The sequence below is a fragment of the Oncorhynchus nerka genome, linkage group LG2, assembly GCF_034236695.1.
Source record: "Oncorhynchus nerka isolate Pitt River linkage group LG2, Oner_Uvic_2.0, whole genome shotgun sequence".
Classification (NCBI taxonomy): Eukaryota; Metazoa; Chordata; class Actinopteri; order Salmoniformes; family Salmonidae; genus Oncorhynchus; species Oncorhynchus nerka.
The window spans coordinates 88,226,780-88,245,084 of record NC_088397.1 but is presented as its reverse complement, the minus strand read 5'-3'; the positions used below and the strand labels follow the sequence as shown (position 1 = coordinate 88,245,084).

At 43.0% G+C, this 18,305-nt stretch overlaps 1 protein-coding gene across 1 annotated transcript in view; it reads right to left on the bottom strand.

Moving 5' to 3' along the window:
• The window catches only part of LOC115144247 (protein APCDD1-like), a 31,278-nt gene extending 16,440 nt beyond the window's left edge, over window positions 1–14,838 (bottom strand). Inside the window, exon 1 of the mRNA XM_029685142.2 lies at window positions 14,359–14,838. Within this exon, the coding sequence (XP_029541002.1) occupies window positions 14,359–14,404 (46 nt within the window). The 5' untranslated portion in view covers window positions 14,405–14,838. The remainder of the gene's footprint in view (window positions 1–14,358) is intronic.
• Window positions 14,839–18,305: the final 3,467 nt, after the last annotated feature.

Here is an 18,305-nt window from a genome sequence, read left to right as displayed (position 1 = left end):
AGAGTTCTATGCTTCCCGTTCTTAAGTTTCATTTTTGCATCTTTTACTTTTGGTTTTGTACACCAGCTTCAAACAGCGGAAAATACAATATTTGTAGTTATGGAAAATATATTTCACAGCGGTTCAGATGGTACAGTGATTCTCTACACTATGACTGCCTGTTTTGTCACGTAAACTGAAATTAGACAAACTATTCGAATTTTAGCAACCAGGAAATATGGTGGAGAGATTTCTGCACATTCCACCTTTAAAATACCTATCTGGGCATTGTAAGATCTGGCATGCGTCAGCAACACCTGGGAAGAGGGACCAAAGACTTGCCTACAAAAGACTTGTACACAGTCCTGTCTGTAACCTATGGAGGGTGCCACTGTACTGCCGCTAAGCCTCTGCTCATCAATGGCCTCACCTGCAGTGTGACCCGTATGTGGTCACAGTTAGACCCACCAGGGGGCAGTGCAGTGAATCGTGTGTGGTCTAACCCCCAGGATGCATCCCAAATTACATCCTATTCCCTTTATTTGAACAGGGCTCATTAGTCAAAAGTAGTGCAGTTTAAAAGGAAGAGGGCTCAATTTGGGACACCGGCCCGGCCATACCACTGCCATCCGGACAGACATGTATGTCTGAACCCTGGCCAAAGTCATCTACCTGCCTGGATATTCCATCGCAGGATCATTCACACACACACCGCAGACATTGATTTATAGAAGGGATGCCATTTATGATGGACCTCCGGGCTCCTATTTGTTTGTTTGTGTTTGTGATTAGGGTTTGGCAGCTCGCGCTCCTCCACCTCATGTCTCCTGCACTGCTGGAGGAAAAGAGCCTCTCCATATCATGTCTCCTTTAAATCAAATCAAATTGTATTCGGCGCATACTTAGTAAACAACAGGTGTGGCCTAATAGTGAAATGATTACACCATATTCCTTCCCAACAATGCAGAGAGAAAGACTATAGATAAATAATGGAAAAGTAAAACACGTCATATTAAAAGTATAATTTCCACTGAGCAAAAATCATTTTTTGTGTACCTCTCTATTTGGAACTGTCCAATGCAATGCACACACGAGGATCCAACCAGTCAGTAAGCCAACCAGTCAGTCAGCTAATCAGCCAGTCAGTCCGCCAATCAGCCAGCCAGCCAGTCAGCTAATCAGCCAGTCGGTCAGTCAGCTAATCAGCCAGCCAGTCAGCCAGTCAGGTAATCAGCCAGCCAGCCAGTCAGCTAATCAGCCAGTCAGTCAGCTAATCAACCAGCCAGCCAGTCAGCTAATCAGCCAGTCAGCCAGTCGGTCAGTCAGCTAATCAGCCAGCCAGTCAGCCAGTCAGCTAATCAGCCAGCCAGTCAGTCAGCTAATCAGCCAGCCAGTCAGTCAGCTAATCAGCCAGCCAGTCAGTCAGTCAGCTAATCAGCCAGCCAGTCAGTCAGTCAGCTAATCAGCCAGCCAGTCAGCTAATCAGCCAGCCAACCAGTCAGTCAATCAATCATTAAGCCTGCCAGACCGTCAGACTCGACTGCGTCCCAGAGCCTGTGGCTACCGTTCTGTAGTTTGCCTCTCTCTCTTCTTCTCTCTCTTCTTCTCTCACTGCTCCAATGCTTGATGACAAAACCCTGAATGACTCCATACACTGCTACATGGCTATTGTGTGGAGCGAACACATGCCATGCCCATCTCCTCCTGGTTAGCTCTCCCTTGATGAAAAAGCCATGTTTATGCCTCATGTCTTTTGGATGGATTTCAGATTCTTTCTTTTTTCTCTCTTGCTTTCGTGGTTTCTTTTATTTTTTTGCGTGTGTGTCCAGGCCTGATGAGGTGCAGTTGGTCAGAAGGAGAAGAAGGAAAGCTTCTTCATCTGGTGTAATGAGCCTCCCAGTTTCCTGATTACTGGGAGGAGTGTGTGTGTGTGTGTGTGTGTGTGTGTGTGTGTGTGTGTGTGTGTGTGTGTGTGTGTGTGTGTGTGTGTGTGTACCATCATTTAAAAAAAAAAATTAAATATACTTTTAGATAAAGGACAATGGATATGAGATATATAAATGGATGTGAGATATATAAAAAATAATGTATTTTAAAATTAATAATATTTGATACATTTTAAATACATTCCAACATATCTTACTGAATGCATTTCGAATGTATATATACCACAATATACAGTACCAGTCAGAAGTTTGGACACATACTCATTTAAGGGTTTTTCTTTATTTGTACTATTATATACACATTGTAGAATAATAGTGAAGACATGAAAACTATGGAATAACACATATGGAATCATGTAGTAACCAAAAAAGTGTTAAACAATTCAAAGTATATTTTATATTTGAGATTCTTCAACGTAGCCACCCTTTGCCTTGACAACAGCTTTGCACACTCTTGGCATTCTCTCAACCAGCTTCATGAGGTAGTCACTTGGAATGCATTTCAATTAGGTGTGCCTTGTTAAAGGTTAATTTGTGGAATCTCTTTCCTTCTTAATGCATTTGAGACAATTAGTTGTGTTGTGACAAGGTAGGGGTGGCATACAGAAGATAGCCCTATTTGGTAAAATACCAAGTCCTTATTATGACAAGAACATCTCAAATAAGCACAGAGAAATGATAGTCCATCATTACTTTGAGACATGAAGGTCAGTCATTCTGGAAAATTTCAAGAACTTTGAAAGTTTCTTCAAGTGCCGTCGCAAAAACCATCAAGCACTATAATGAAACTGTCTCTCATGAGGACCGCCACAGGACAAAAGACCCAGTGTTACCGCTGCTGCAGTAAGTGTCCAAACTTTTGACTGGCACTGTACAGTATGCTAAATGCATCTGAATATGTATGTACACCCTGTTCACTTCTACAGACAGTGAGTCAGGTGGCTGTGGCTTGCTGTATAAAGCAGGCAGAGTTTGAGTTTATTTTTTATTTTTACAGGGACAGTGCACATTAATCAACGTTTCAGTAAAAGTACCGGTTTTAGCCAGCCGGCTAATTTTCAACCACAGTCCCTGGGCAGGTTATTAAAATCAATTACAATAACAATACAGACAAACAATGAGCAGTGAGCACATGCAGAGCAACATAGGACAAGCAAGACACACCATGCAGACAGAGAAACATAGGACAAGCAAGACACACCATGCAGACAGAGAAACATAGGACAAGCAACACATAGCATGCAGACAGAGCAACATAGGACAAGCAAAACATAGCATGCAGACAGAGAAACATAGGACAAGCAACACATAGCATGCAGACAGAGAAACATAGGACAAGCAACACATAGCATGCAGACAGAGAAACATAGGACAAGCAACACATAGCATGCAGACAGAGCAACATAGGACAAGCAACACATAGAATGCAGACAGAGAAACATAGGACAAGCAACACATAGCATGCAGACAGAGAAACATAGGACAACAACACATAGCATGCAGACAGAGAAACAGCACAAAAGTAACAAAACAAAATACATAAAAGCAACAAAGTGTTTCCACACAAGCTACAGACAACATATAACATGGAAAGAGACAACACACAGCTAGGGATTATGTTCACAAGTCTGATTGGCCTTTGTCCATGTCTTCATGTTTTTTTGTGAAGGTGGTGCAGTTGTGTGTGTCTAATGGCAGTGTGTTCCAGACATGGGAAGCTCTCACAGAGAAAGCAGATTGACTAAAGGTGCTTTTCCTTAAGGGAACTATACAGTCACATCTCATGGAAGACCTTGTGGATCTGCTGCCATACAGTATGTTTGGATTTTCTCTTTAACAAAAGTACTGAGTGGAGGGGGAGCCAGGCCATTTAGAATTTTGAATCTTGCACAAGATTTTTCCATCTCAGGAGCTCATGTTTTCTGACGATGTAACAGTAATGATGGCTATTGGGCTTCCTATCAAGAACTTTGCGAGCCTGCTTGTAGACAGACTGAATGTTTTTTTTTCATGTTGTACAGCAAGCTTAGGCCCAACTAGTCAAGCAGTATGTTAAGTGGTGGAGTACCATAGATTTGAAGTACAGTTTTGCTACCTCTATAGTCAAAGAATTTCGTATGAATCGGAAATGAGCTAGGTTGAAGCATTAGCTAGGTTGAAGCATTAGCTAGGTTGAAGCATTAACTAGGTTGAAGCATTAGTTAGGTTGAAGCATTAGTTAGGTTGAAGAATTATCTAGGTTGAAGCATTAGCTAGGTTGAAGCATTAGCTAGGTTGACGCATTGAAGCATTCAGTTGCTGTTCAATTAAACATTAGAATGGACAAAACAAGTGACCTAGGCGACTTTGAGCATGGTATACTGATGGCAGAGTCAGGATTTGCCCTAAGCCTGGTGTTAACGGTACAGGCTTCTGGCAGTGGTGTAATGGTGTGGGGAATGTTTACCCGGCACACATCAGGTCACTTGATACCAAGTGAGCAACGTTTCCATGCCCCCCCAAAATTCTGTCTGTTCTGGAGGCAAAGGGGTGTCCGGCCCGGTAGTAGATGGATGTACCTTATAAACTAACCACTGAGAAGAAAACAATTATAGGATGCATGCTTCGGTGTGTGTGGGCGTCCTTCAGCGTGTGAGTGGTACAGTGCCGATACAATCTGTCCTGCAGGTTGAGTTGGCTCCGGTCCCATCGAGCACAGCTGCTTTTTCAGAGACTGTGCTGTGTTGGCTTCCACAGCAAGGATCGGGGATATGGAGTGCTTTCAGAAAGTATTCATACCCCTTGGCTTATTCCACATTGTGTTGTGTTACAGCCTGAATTCAAAATGGATTAAATAGATTTATTTTCTCACCCATCTACACACAATACCCGATAATGGCAAAGTGAAAACATGTTTGTAGATTTTTCATTTACATAAGTATCCACACCCCTTTGCTATGACATTCCAAATTGAGCTCAGGTGTTTCCAATTTCTTTGCAAGAGATTTTGTTTAGGCAGAATGCATCGGAGTATGATTCTATTGCATTGACATGCACGACTCAGCCCGCATTCTACACAGACTGGTGCGGCATAAACAATTAGAGCTGCAGTAGGCTTATATGCAAATATACCATTGCCATATATGGATCAGTGCCATTTACTTTGAACTGGACTGTGCTTACAGCATGAGCGGTAGTGAGTAGATGCACTTGTTTTGAGATCAAAGCGAGAGCTGCTTGTAAGCCACATGTGCACATTTAGTTAATATCCTTTGCTACAGTAGTTAGTGAGCCCTGTTATAGATAATTTGTGGTCAGCAATAGGGGAGTGATTTCTTCCTACAAGAGCACAAAATGTGTACATTTCTAAACATCTTTGAAAAGCGAGTCAGGTAAATAGTTTTTGTCTTAAAGGAGTAGTGTTGTATTTTGAGACAGGCTTTAATAAGCTAAGAGGTCAATAGGCAGAGGATAGGATAATTTGTCTGATTCTCTGTAATAATGGTATGGGAATAATAATGTATTTTATTTTGTAAAGTTGTTTCTTGCATTAAACAACACAACAACATTTTTAGTCATGTCCTTGTCTGATAAACAGGTTAATGTCAAGCCTTGCATATTTTTTTCAAAAGTCTCATGGAATGTAGGCTTACATTGAACACCACACATTGGCAGCTATTGTAGGCTGAATGATAGAACAGCTATTTCCATGTTAAGATGTTATGGGATGCATTTTCTCCATTGATTTTGATGGTAGGCCACTCTGGTAGGCCTACATTATGACCAAATAGCCTCAGTAGCCTACTTGGCCACTGTTAAAATGTTACAGTGGGGCAAAAAAGTATTTAGTCAGCCACCAATTGTGCAAGTTCTCCCACTTCAAAAGATGAGAGAGGCCTGTAATTTTCATCATAGGCACACTATGACAGACAAAATGAGAAAAAAATCCAGAAAATCACATTGTAGGATTTTTTATGAATTTATTTGCAAATTATGGTGGAAAATAAGCATTTGGTCAACAACAAAAGTTTATCTCAATACTTTGTTATATACCCTTTGTTGGCAATGACAGAGGTCAAACGTTTTCTGTAAATCTTCACAAGGTTTTCACACACTGTTGCTGGTATTTTGGCCCATTCCTCCATGCAGATCTCCTCTAGAGCAGTGATGTTTTGGGGTTGTTGCTGGGCAACACGGACTTTCAACTCCCTCCAAAGATTTTCTATGGGGTTGAGATCTGGAGACTGGCTAGGCCACTCCAGGACCTTGAAATGCTTCTTACCAAGCCACTCCTTCGTTGCCCGGGCGGTGTGTTTGGGATCATTGTCATGCTGAAAGACCCAGCCACGTTTCATCTTCAATGCCCTTGCTGATGGAAGGTGGTTTTCCCTCAAAATCTCACGATACATGGCCCCATTCATTCTTTCCTTTACACGGATCAGTCGTCCTGGTCCCTTTGCAGAAAAACAGCCCCAAAGCATGATGTTTCCACCCCCATGCTTCACAGTAGGTATGGTGTTCTTTGGATGCAACTCAGCAATCTTTGTCCTCCAAACACGACGAGTTGAGTTTTTACTAAAAAGTTATATTTTGGCTTCATCTGACCATATGCCATTCTCCCAATCTTCTTCTGGATCATCCAAATGCTCTCTAGCAAACTTCAGACGGGTCTGGACATGTACTAGCTTAAGCAGGGGGACACGTCTGGCACTGCAGGATTTGAGTCCCTGGCGGCGTAGTGTATTACTGATGGTAGGCTTTGTTGCTTTGGTCCCAGCTCTCTGCAGGTCATTCACTAGGTCCCCCCGTGTGGTTCTGGGATGTTTGCTCACCGTTCTTGTGATAATTTTGACCCCACGGGGTGAGATCTTGCGTGGAGCCCCAGATCGAGGGAGATTATCAGTGGTCTTGTATGTCTTCCATTTCCTAATAATTGGTCCCACAGTTGATTTCTTCAAACCAAGCCGCTTACCTATTGCAGATTCAGTCTTCCCAACCTGGTGCAGGTCTACAATTTTGTTTCTGGTGTCCTTTGACAGCTCTTTGGTCTTGGCCATAGTGGAGTTTGGAGTGTGACTGTTTGAGGTTGTGGACAGGTGTATTTTATACTGATAATAAGTTCAAACAGGTGCCATTAATACAGGTAACGAGTGGAGGACAGAGGAGCCCCTTAAAGAAGAAGTTACAGGTCTGTGAGAGCCAGAAACCTTTCTTGTTTGTAGGCGACCAAATACTTATTTTCCACCATAATTTGCAAATAAATTCATTAAAAATCCTACAATGTGATTTGCTGGATTTTTTTTCTCTCATTTTGTCTGTCATAGATGACGTGTACCTATGATGAAAATTACAGGCCTCTCTCATCTTTTTAAGTGGGAGAACTTGCACAATTGGTGGCTGACTAAATACTTTTTCCCCCCACTGTAACTTAAAGCAGGTACAGCATCAGTGTTCACATTAAACGCGGGCTGGAAGTTGCACAGAATTTTCACAACGTTCAAGTTTAGCAGACCTGAAATTTGCTCCGTGCCCATTGTCAGGGAAGTGACCAAGAACCCAATGACCACTCTGACATAACTACAGAGTTCATTGGCTGAGATGGAAGAACCTGCCAGAAGGACAACAGTCTCTACAGCACTTCACCAATCTGGGCTTTATGGGAGAGTGGCCAGACGGAGGCCATTCCTAAGATAAAGGCAGATGACAGCAGAGTTTGCAAAAAGGCACATGAAAGACTCTGAGAGCATAAGACAAAAGGTTCTGTGGTCTGATGAGCCAACAATTTAACTATTTTTCCTGAATCCAAAGAGCTACGTCTGGAGAATACCAGGCACAGCTCATCAACCATCTAACACCATCCCTACCGTGAAGCATGGTGGTGGCAGCATCATGCTATGGGGATGCTTTCAGCGGCAGGAACTGGGAGACTGGTAAGGATAGAGGGACCAATGAATGGAGCCAATTATAGGCAAATCCTTAATGAGAACCTGCTTCAGAGTGCAATCGACCTTAGACTGGGGCAAAGATTCACGTACCAACAGGACAATGATCCAAAGCAACGCTGGAATGGCTTCAGAACAAGAATGTGAAAGTCTTCGAGTGGCCCAGCCAAAGCCCAGACTTGAATCCCATTGAAAATCTGTGGAAATACTTCTAGATTGCTGTTCATCGCCACTCCCCATCTAACTTAAACTGGTACCAGGCTACCTTCAAACTAGTCTTGTGAGGCTTGTGGGTATCCTAGTGACATGTACGTGTTCGTGAGAAACTCACCTTTCCACAGAGGTGTCATCTTAGTGTGTAACCCAAACTGTTCAGACTCTACAGACAGAACTTGGCAGATCGGCTGTGCCAACTTCAGATGAGTTCCATGACAGTTGTGGGGTTTTTAGAGCATGGGGAACACCCTCGTTTTCGGGAGAGTCTCATCTTTCCATAGAGGGATCATAGGGTGCGGCAGGGTTAGAGCGTTGGACTAGTAACCGGAAGGTTGCGAGTTCAAACCCCCGAGCTGACAAGGTACAAATCTGTCGTTCTGCCCCTGAACAGGCAGTTAACCCACTGTTCCTAAGCCGTCATTGAAAATAAGAATTTGTTCTTGCCTGGTTAAATAAAGGTAAAATAAATAAAAATAAATAAATAATAGTACACCAAACCATTCTGACGCTACAGATGTTTTCGTGAGAAGACCGATTTACAGGATGTATCATGGTCTTACAAACACTGCTCTAGCTCTGGTACCTTTCACCGCAGATGCGGAAGGGCGACATTGTCAGATGCCGTGGATTGAGAAGCAGACCTTGCAAAAAAACACATTTCGAGCTTAAACTGACGGATTTTTGATGGGGATTTTTTTAGTTTACTAATGAGATTTCCACGTGGGCGTGGACATTGACTCTAGGGGGTTTTAGCAGAGCTTGAGAAAATCTTCAAGGAGGAATGGGAGAAAATCCCCAAATCCAGATGTGCAAAGCTGATACAGACATACCCAAGACGACTCAAAGCTGTAATCACCACCAAAGGAATACTTATGTAAATTATATTTATCCCAACAACAATTCTAAGGACATGTTTTTACTTTGTCATTATGTGGTATTGTGTGTAGTTGGTTGAGAAAAAAAATCAGTTTAATCCATTTTGAATTCAGGCTGTAACACAACACAGTGTGGATTAAGTCAAGGGGTATGAATACTTATCCGAAGGCACTGTAATAGCAGCAACACTTTTAGAGAGAGAAGTATCTCTAGGGCCTCCCGAGTTGCACAGCGGTCTAAGGCACTGCATCACAGGCTGTGTCACAACCGGCCGTGACCGGGTGTCCCATAAGGCGGCCCAGCATTATCCAGGTTAGCAGAAGGTTTGGCCGGGTGGGGGGGGCTTTATTTGGCTCATCACGCTCTAGCGACTCTAGCGCCTGCAAGCTGACAGCGGTCATCAGTTGAACAGTGTTTCCTCCGACACATTGGTGCGGCTGGCTTCAGGGTTAAGCGGGCAGGTGTTAAGGATCGCGGCTTGGTGGCTCATGTTTCGGGGGTGGCATGACTTGACCTTTGCCTCTCCCAAGCCCGTTGTGGAGTTGCAGCAATGAGACAAGATCGTCATCACGAAATTGGGGAGGAAAGAAAAGTATCTCACCACCATGTACTGAAGGTGAAAACATATCCTCAGGTCTCCTCATAGACTTCCGAGTGGTGCAACGGTCTAAGGCACTGTATCTCAGTAGAAGAGGAGTCACTACAGTCCCTATAGTCCCTGTATCACATCAGGCCGTGATTGAGGGTCCCAAATGGCGGCGCACAATTGGCCCAGAGTCGTCCGGGTTTGGCCGGGGTAGGCCGTCATTGTAAAGAAGTATTGGTTCTTAACTGACTTGCCTAGTTAAATAAAGGTTGAATTTAAAAAAAATGTTTTAAATAGGGACAAGGCTTCGAATATTTCCACCATGTATTGATTTATGCATAAATTCAGCAGGACACCACACCGATAAAAATATATCATGTGGAACAAACACGCCTCTCTGACATGTAGAATCAGGAAACAATGTCAGCTCTATTCATTACATTTCTATCTCCCTTTCCCAGGCGCTGATTTCATAATATAACAGCCTAATCAAATGTCTGGTATAACATTTTATTGTATCACATTTTGTATCACATATTGTATCAGATGTATAAAGAGGTTTTTACTTCCTTATTTATTTATGTATTTCCTTCATTTAACAAGTTAAGTTATTGAAAATACACTGATGTCCTTTACAATGATGTCCCAATTATATATGGACACCTTCTGGTCAAAATACGTGCCTTATAAAGTAAATAGGTTCTCATTTGGGACGTAGAAAAGTGTCAATGTACCAACGATCTTGTCTCTCCTCATGCTGTTAAATTCTCCTCTCTCTACAGCAGCATCAGCCATTCACATTCCCAAAGACATCCTCAGTATCAGCCATTCACATTCCCAAAGACATCCTCAGTATCAGCTATTCACATTCCCAAAGACATCCTCAGTATCAGCCATTCACATTCCCAAAGACATCCTCAGTATCAGCCATTCACATTCCCAAAGACATCCTCAGCATCAGCTATTCACATTCCCAAAGACATCCTCAGCATCAGCTATTCACATTCCCAAAGACATCCTCAGCATCAGCTATTCACATTCCCAAAGACATCCTCAATATCAGCCATTCACATTCCAAAAGACATCCTCAGCATCAGCTATTCACATTCCCAAAGACATCCTCAATATCAGCCATTCACATTCCAAAAGACATCCTCAGCATCAGCTATTCACATTCCAAAAGACATCCTCAGCATCAGCCATTCATCCTCAATATCAGGTATTTCTTCCCAAAGACATCCTCAGGATCAGCTATTTTCCCAAAGACATTTCAGCCATTCACATTCCCCATCTCAGCATCAGTCTCCCCATCCTCAGCATCAGTCTCCCAAAGACATCCTCTTCACATTCCCAAAGTCAATATCAGCCCCCATCATCAGTCTCCCCTCGTGACATCTCAGCATCCCATTCCCAAAGAGTCTCCCATCAGCCATTCATAGGGTATTTCTCACGGGGGGCCCCTGGATTTGTTCTCGAGTCTCCCCCTAGAGTCTCCCCTCAAGTCTCCCCCTCGTGTCTCCCCCCTTGAGTCTCCCCTCTCGAGTCTCCCCCCTAGAGTCTCTCCCCTAGAGTCTCCCCCCTCAAGTCTCCCCTCGTGTCTCCCCCTTGAGTCTCCCCCTCAGAGTCTCCACCTCGTGTCTCCCCCTTGAGTCTCCCCTCTCGAGTCTCCACCCCCTTGAGTCTCCCCTAAGTCTCCCCCTCAAGTCTCCCCTCGTGTCTCCCCTTGAGTCTCCCCCTCAAGTCTCCCCTCGTGTCTCCCCCTTGAGTCTCCCTCTCGAGTCTGTCTCCCCCTAGAGTCTCCCCCTCAAGTCTCCCCTCAAGTCTCCCCTAGAGTCTCCCCCTTAAGTCCCCCTCGTGTCTCCCCCTTGAGTCTCCGCTATCAAATCTCCCCTCTCGAGTCATATCGCCCCCCATTGTTGTCTTTTCATAAAAGTTCAACTTGACCTAATCCAGTGGCCCTGTTGATTTCGTCATGGGATGAAGGGGTTCTTCCACTAGGACATGCCAGTTCCTTTGTGGTTCACTCTGGCTCCCATTAACCTAACACCACACTGCACATTCCTCTCACCAAACTCTACCAATATCCACCCACAGACATTCCTCTCACCAAACACTACCAACATTCACCCACAGACATTCCTCTGAGCTGATTAGTGGGTTGGTTTCATCTTAAAGGAATAGTTCACTTGTAAAAATGTTTGACTTTCTTTTCAACCCTCGCTGTTTTGGTTTGGTGAAATTCTTACAGTCGCTGGGTAGTGTCATATCTCAAACATTTGTCTCATATGATCTGATTTTTAAAAATCACATACAATATTCTATTTGACTCTATTTAGCCTCATTCAAACACAGTGTTTCTCAGCCATATCTCACCAATACGATACAGGAGGAGGGGAGAGGGGTACAACTAATAAAGAGGTAAGGTCATTCGGTGTTACGTAAATAGGCCAAGTATTGACATTGTTGCTGTGTTGTTGCAAGAATTAAGATAGGTAGAGTTGCCCAAAAGTCTGGATCAATATGGAAGATTCTTGGAAGAGTCTTAAGTCATTCCTTAGGCTATTGTCTGTCTGGAAACCCTTTTCAGGAAGTAGTCTTGTATTGTTTGCCTGACAAAGTTCATCAACAGAATTAAGTTCTTGCAATAGGCACAATTTGTGCCTAGCCACTCCCCCCAATTTTATTTTTTTACCATCATTCCAAAAGGTTAAGGAATTGACACAAAAATCACACGATCAATATAGGATAGGAATCTGTATAAAGCACACAATTAAAAATTCAATGTTGGTATTTAGATAACCATATATGTCCAACCACTAATGAAAGTTAATAGAAGTTTCTTGAATACCATCTTTGATCCACAAACAATGATGAATGGGTTGCTCATGACAAAAATCCTCTGGGGTTGTGGCTAAGTGCCCGTGGCGTGTGTCTGGGGCAAGGGACTCAAATGCTCCTGTCTCCCCTACTTGAAAAACAGCTCTTCAAATACCATTCTATTTGCCCCAAGCAGCAGGGTGTAGGCTATTATGGTGATTATGAGTGGGCAGATGCCTTCCACTGTCTCCTGGCTTGTCATCTTAACCCGCCCTAACGGGCAAAATGCTTAGCTTCCCCAAGGAGGAAAATCAACTCTAAACGCTATCCTGAGGTAGGGTCAGTTAATGGTAGTGTCCTGTTATTCCAGCTATTACCATAATGGCAACATTAGTTCCAGGGCCACGCTTCCCTGCTCCTGGGGAACCATTGTTTGGGCGCACCAAGGCTTTTTCAAGGGGTCCTAGGCTAACTATGCCAGTTTGTCTCTCCGGAGAGAGAATGAGAGCCTTTTGAAATCATACTAGTCTAATTTAAATTTCACCTGTGACATACCCAAATCTGTAGCTCAGGACCTGAAGCAAATATACGCATATTCTTGATAACATTTGTAAGGAAACACTTTTAAGTTTGTGGAAATGTGAAATTAATCTTGGAGAATATAACTCATTAGATCTGGTAAAAGATAATACAAAGACAAAAAAATGTACCATCATCTTTGAAATGCAAGAGAAAGGCCATAATGTACTATTCCAGGTTAGGCGCAATTTAGATTTTGGCCACTAGATGGCAGCAGTGTACAGATTTTTCTGTTTATGAACCCTTGCATTTCTGTTCACCGATCCTGTGGGAGTGGGAGGCCCCAGTGCACAACTGAGCATGAGGACAAGAGGCCAGCATCCAGGAGTCGCCTCTTCACTGTTGACATTGAGACTGGTGTTTTGTGGGTATTATTTAATGAACCTGCCAGTTGAGTACTTGTGAGGCGTCTGTTTCTCAAACTAGACACTGTAATGTACTTGTCCTCTTGCTCTCCCACTCCTCTTTCTATTCTGGTTAGAGCCAGTTTGCACTGTTCTGTGAAGGGAGTAGTACACAGCATTGTACCAGATTTTCAGTTTCTTGGCAATCTCTCGCGTGGAATAGCCATCATTTCTCAGAACTGACGAATAGACTGACGAATAGACTGACGAGTTTCAGAAGAACTTTCTTTGTTTCTGGCCATTTTGAACCTGTAATCGAACCCACAAATGCTGATGCTCCATGTACTCAACTAGTCTAAAAAGGGCTGGTTTTACAGTTTTCAGCTGTGCTAACATAATTGCAAAAGGATTTTCCAATGATCAATTAGCCTTTTAAAATTATAAACTTGGATTAGCTAACACAACGTGACATTGGAGTGATGGTTGCTGAGAATTGGCCTCTGTACACCTATGTAGATATTCCATAAAAAATTAGCTATTTCCAGCTACAATAGACATTTACAACATAAACAATGTCTACTGTATTTCTGATCAATTTGATGTTATTTTAATGGACAAAAATATTGCTTTTCTTTCCAAAACAATGACATTTAATACATGCAGCCTATAAAATCCACTTCTGAAAATATTACATTTGAGTGACAATTCACCATAATTTACATCATGAATATAAATCAACTATTAAAATTGAATCATAATGAAAACAGTATGAGGCTTCAGCTTCATCAGGCTCGGCTGTTAAAGATGTTACTGTCCAGATGCAAAGTGAGTGGACAAAGACTGTTGTGTCCCTGGGTGTCGAGGTCAACCAGAGGACACAGACAGACAGACAGACAGACAGACAGACAGACAGACAGACAGACAGACAGACAGACAGACAGACAGACAGACAGACAGACAGACAGACAGACAGACAGACAGACAGACAGACAGACAGACAGACAGACAGACAGACAGACAGACAGACAGACAGACAGACAGGTCAAAAGAGAGATGGACAGACAGACGGACAGAGACAGCAGGCGTGAACTCACCTTGCCACAGTACCCTCAACAGGTGACTGAAACGTCCTCCTGACATGATCCCGCTCACACATACACACTCTCACACACTTAGAAAAAAAATCTCAAAGTCCACTGTGGTCCAGAACAAGCAGCCACTTCAATATGTGCTGGTCATTTAGGACATCACCATGCCAATGATTGAGAGGGGAAAGTCCAATAATCCAATTTGAACAGGGGTCCTTTACAGATCAGATGGTGAGGGTTGGTTTCCTCTTCTAGTTCAGCTTGTGTCTCCCATGGTATGAAATTCAGTCCACTCAGTCAGAATCATCTGCTTGATACAACCTTCTCACACTACTAAACTCAGCGTGCAAGGGTAGAGAAGAGGGTTCTTCTCTTTCGCGCACTCTCTCTCTCTCCCTCCCTCGGATGTCTAACTTGCTCCTGGGCTGCACTCTGTTTGCGTGCTGTGTGTGGCTGTGTGTGGCTGTGTGTGTGGCTGTGTGTGCTCCCGTCTGACTGTTGATTTGAGCAGAGAAGAGGGAGGGAGGGAGAGAGGGAGGGAGAGAGAGAGAGAGAGAGAGAGAGAGAGAGAGAGAGAGAGAGAGAGAGAGAGAGAGAGAGAGAAGGAGGAGGAGGAGGAGGGGACTTCTCCAACTGAAGCCTCAGGGGAGTTTTCAGAGTAAGGTGCAAAAGGGCAGAGCAAAGCAAGAGCTACACGGCTACAGTACAACAAGTGAGAAACACTCAAAGGCCCAACACATCTATGAGGTGGAAGTGTCTTCATGCCTGAGAGAATTCCTCTGTTTGAAGAGGTTTTTTTTGTTGCCATTTCCCTTAAATAATTTTGCCTCTAATTTGTGGTAGCTACATAGCAACACTATACACCCCCCCCAAATCACACTTTACTGCTGAGACATACGCACACGGACACACACACGGACACACAGACACACACAGGGACACACAGACACAGACCCTCCACGCTGTTTAATACTCTGACGTGTGGTCAAGCAGCGAAGTTGACATTGCTGACCACTGCGGAGGCAAAGTGGGGGTTTCAAAGGGGGCTGCCGGGGTGTTGTTGGCAAGGGTTCTGGGATCAGGAGGCAGACTGGGGTAGATATGTAATAGATGTGGACAGATCCCAGATCAGCCAGTTGGTTCCCTGAGGAGAGTTCTGCCTCGGGTGTGTGGAGCTTTGATCCACACTGGAATTTTAATACGTGCACACACACACACACTAATGAACAAACATATGCATACACAAGCACACACAAATAAATAAATACTATTGAACATATCATACATACTGTGTCCATTTTCTCCCTCCCTCCCTCCCTCCCTCCCTCCCTCCCTCCCTCCCTCCCTCCCTCCCTCATTAATGTACTAGCTGTGTCCACTTTATTAAGATACTGTATCAAATCAGATCCTTCAAAAAGCCTAGACGTGTCTCCAAGCCCCAACATGTGCTTACAGCGCCCCCATAGGGCTCAGTCTGTCTCTCCACCCATCAGCACGCAAGGAGGGTCCTCTATCTCCCCTCTCATCTCTCATCTCTCCTCCTGGCTGCATCTTTAAGCCCACTCTGCTTCCAGTCCGATAGCCCCAATCGTTCAGCTGTCTCTTCTTTGTGCTATCTCTCTTGATCTGAGCTGTCCGTGTGTCTGTCTCTCGCCATCTGACCTGTCTGCGTGTCTGTCTCTCGCCATCTGAGCTGTCCGTGTGTCTGTCTCTATACAGTATACATCTCAATCTACATCTCAACACATCTCACCACATTGTATTATTCAAACAGGCAATATAACGAGGTCCGGCATTATGGGTGGACCTCCATGCGCTCCGTCACTGGCCCAGCCTTAATCTCCTGAAATACACACACACTGAGGAGGACAAGGGGGACTAAGTATGATGTTTGATATGAAGCTGAATTCTATCTAGTCATAATGATTTAGTCCTAAAACACATGTTTCCTAATGGGGCAGATTGAGTCCCTATGCCCTGTTTTCCCACCACTCCATTCCAGGCTCTAGACAAACATTGCGTTGTTTGTGGCCCCATTCCATACGTATACACCAATGCCAAACTAGCCCCCTGCACACCAATTGGCATTCCAGAGGTTGGCATGTGCGCCAGCTGCAGATTCACACCGTACATGAGGGGGGGAAAAGTTAGCGGGTCCATTTCACACATTCCCTTGGTCATTGACTGTCACACTTTGACACACACACAGACACATGAGCGAACACCGTTTCTGGAGGTGATACTTAGATACACTGCTACAGATGTAGGATCTTAATTTGAGTCAGTTTGCTACAGCAGGAAAATAATCCTGCTGCAACAGGAAATGTGAATTATTACGTGGATTATAATTAAAATATATTTTTGTGTTTTTGATGCATTTTTCGTCAGGGAAAATCAAGTCTGAAATTTCTAACTTGAAAACTTTCAATACACAACAGGTATTACAATACCTGCAGGAAAGTTATCCTGCAACAGGGTGATCAAATTAAAATCCTCCATCTGGAACTGGATTCCACAGGACCTCCATCTGTCCCCAATCTTACCCCACACACACACACACACACACACACACACACACACACACACACACACACACACACACACACACACACACACACACACACACACACACACACACACACACACACACACACACACACACACACACACGCATGCATGGACACACACATTCTGACTGCCAACACTTAAATTGGCTTAGGGAAATTTGGCAAGCGAAGCTGTGATATCGCTGTGATGAAGAATAAGCCAGAGAAAAGTGTGAAATAGGTTCTTCAAGTGTGTTCCAGAGAGAGTGTCAGCCTGAAAATAGTGATAGATAGTCAAGAGTTGAGATGAGCAACAGCTGATAGACATACACTACCGTTCAAAAATAATTAGCTTTTCTTTCAAAAACAAGCAAATGTCTAAGTGACCACAAACTTTTGAACGGTAGTGTATTTACACAATATTTATGTGACGTCACTCAAATAACACAACATTTTTTCTGCCCTGATATTTGTTAACTTCTAAGCTAACACATGGAATTGTTTTAAGATGTCATACCATGGATCATTTAGCTATTTGATTTAGAATTTTAGGATCCATGTAAGTCTAAAAAATATATATTTAAAAAATTGATAAAAATATGAACATTTGATAAAATATTGAATTTGGCCTTTACTACTGTGCCCATAGAAACACATTGTTTTGCCATTTATGAATGTGTTATTCTGACAGTCAACAAATAAATCATAAGGACTAAGGTTTTGAAGTGTCTTTCCTATATCTAGGAGATATAATAAAGATCAGGGTTTTGAAGTGTCTGTCCTATATCTAGGAGATATAATAAAGATCAGGGTTTTGAAGTGTCTGTCCTATATCTAGGAGATATAATAATCAAAGTGTCTGTCCTATATCTAGGAGATATAATAAAGGGTTTTGAAGTGTCTGTCCTATATCTAGGAGATATAATAAAGATCAGGGTTTTGAAGTGTCTGTCCTATATCTAGAGATATAATAAAGATAGGGTTTTAATAAAGATCAGGGTTTTGAAGTGTCTGTCCTATATCTAGGAGATATAATAAAGCTCAGGGTTTTGAAGTGTCTGTCCTATATCTAGGAGATATAATAAAGATCAGGGTTTTGAAGTGTCTGTCCTATATCTAGGAGATATAATAAAGATCAGGGTTTTGAAGTGTCTGTCCTATATCTAGGAGATATAATAAAGATCAGGGTTTTGAAGTGTCTGTCCTATATCTAGGAGATATAATAAAGATCAGGGTTTTGAAGTGTCTGTCCTATATCTAGGAGATATAATAAAGATCAGGGTTTTGAAGTGTCTGTCCTATATCTAGGAGATATAATAAAGATCAGGGTTTTGAAGTGTCTGTCCTATATCTAGGAGATATAATAAAGATCAGGGTTTTGAAGTGTCTGTCCTATATCTAGAGATA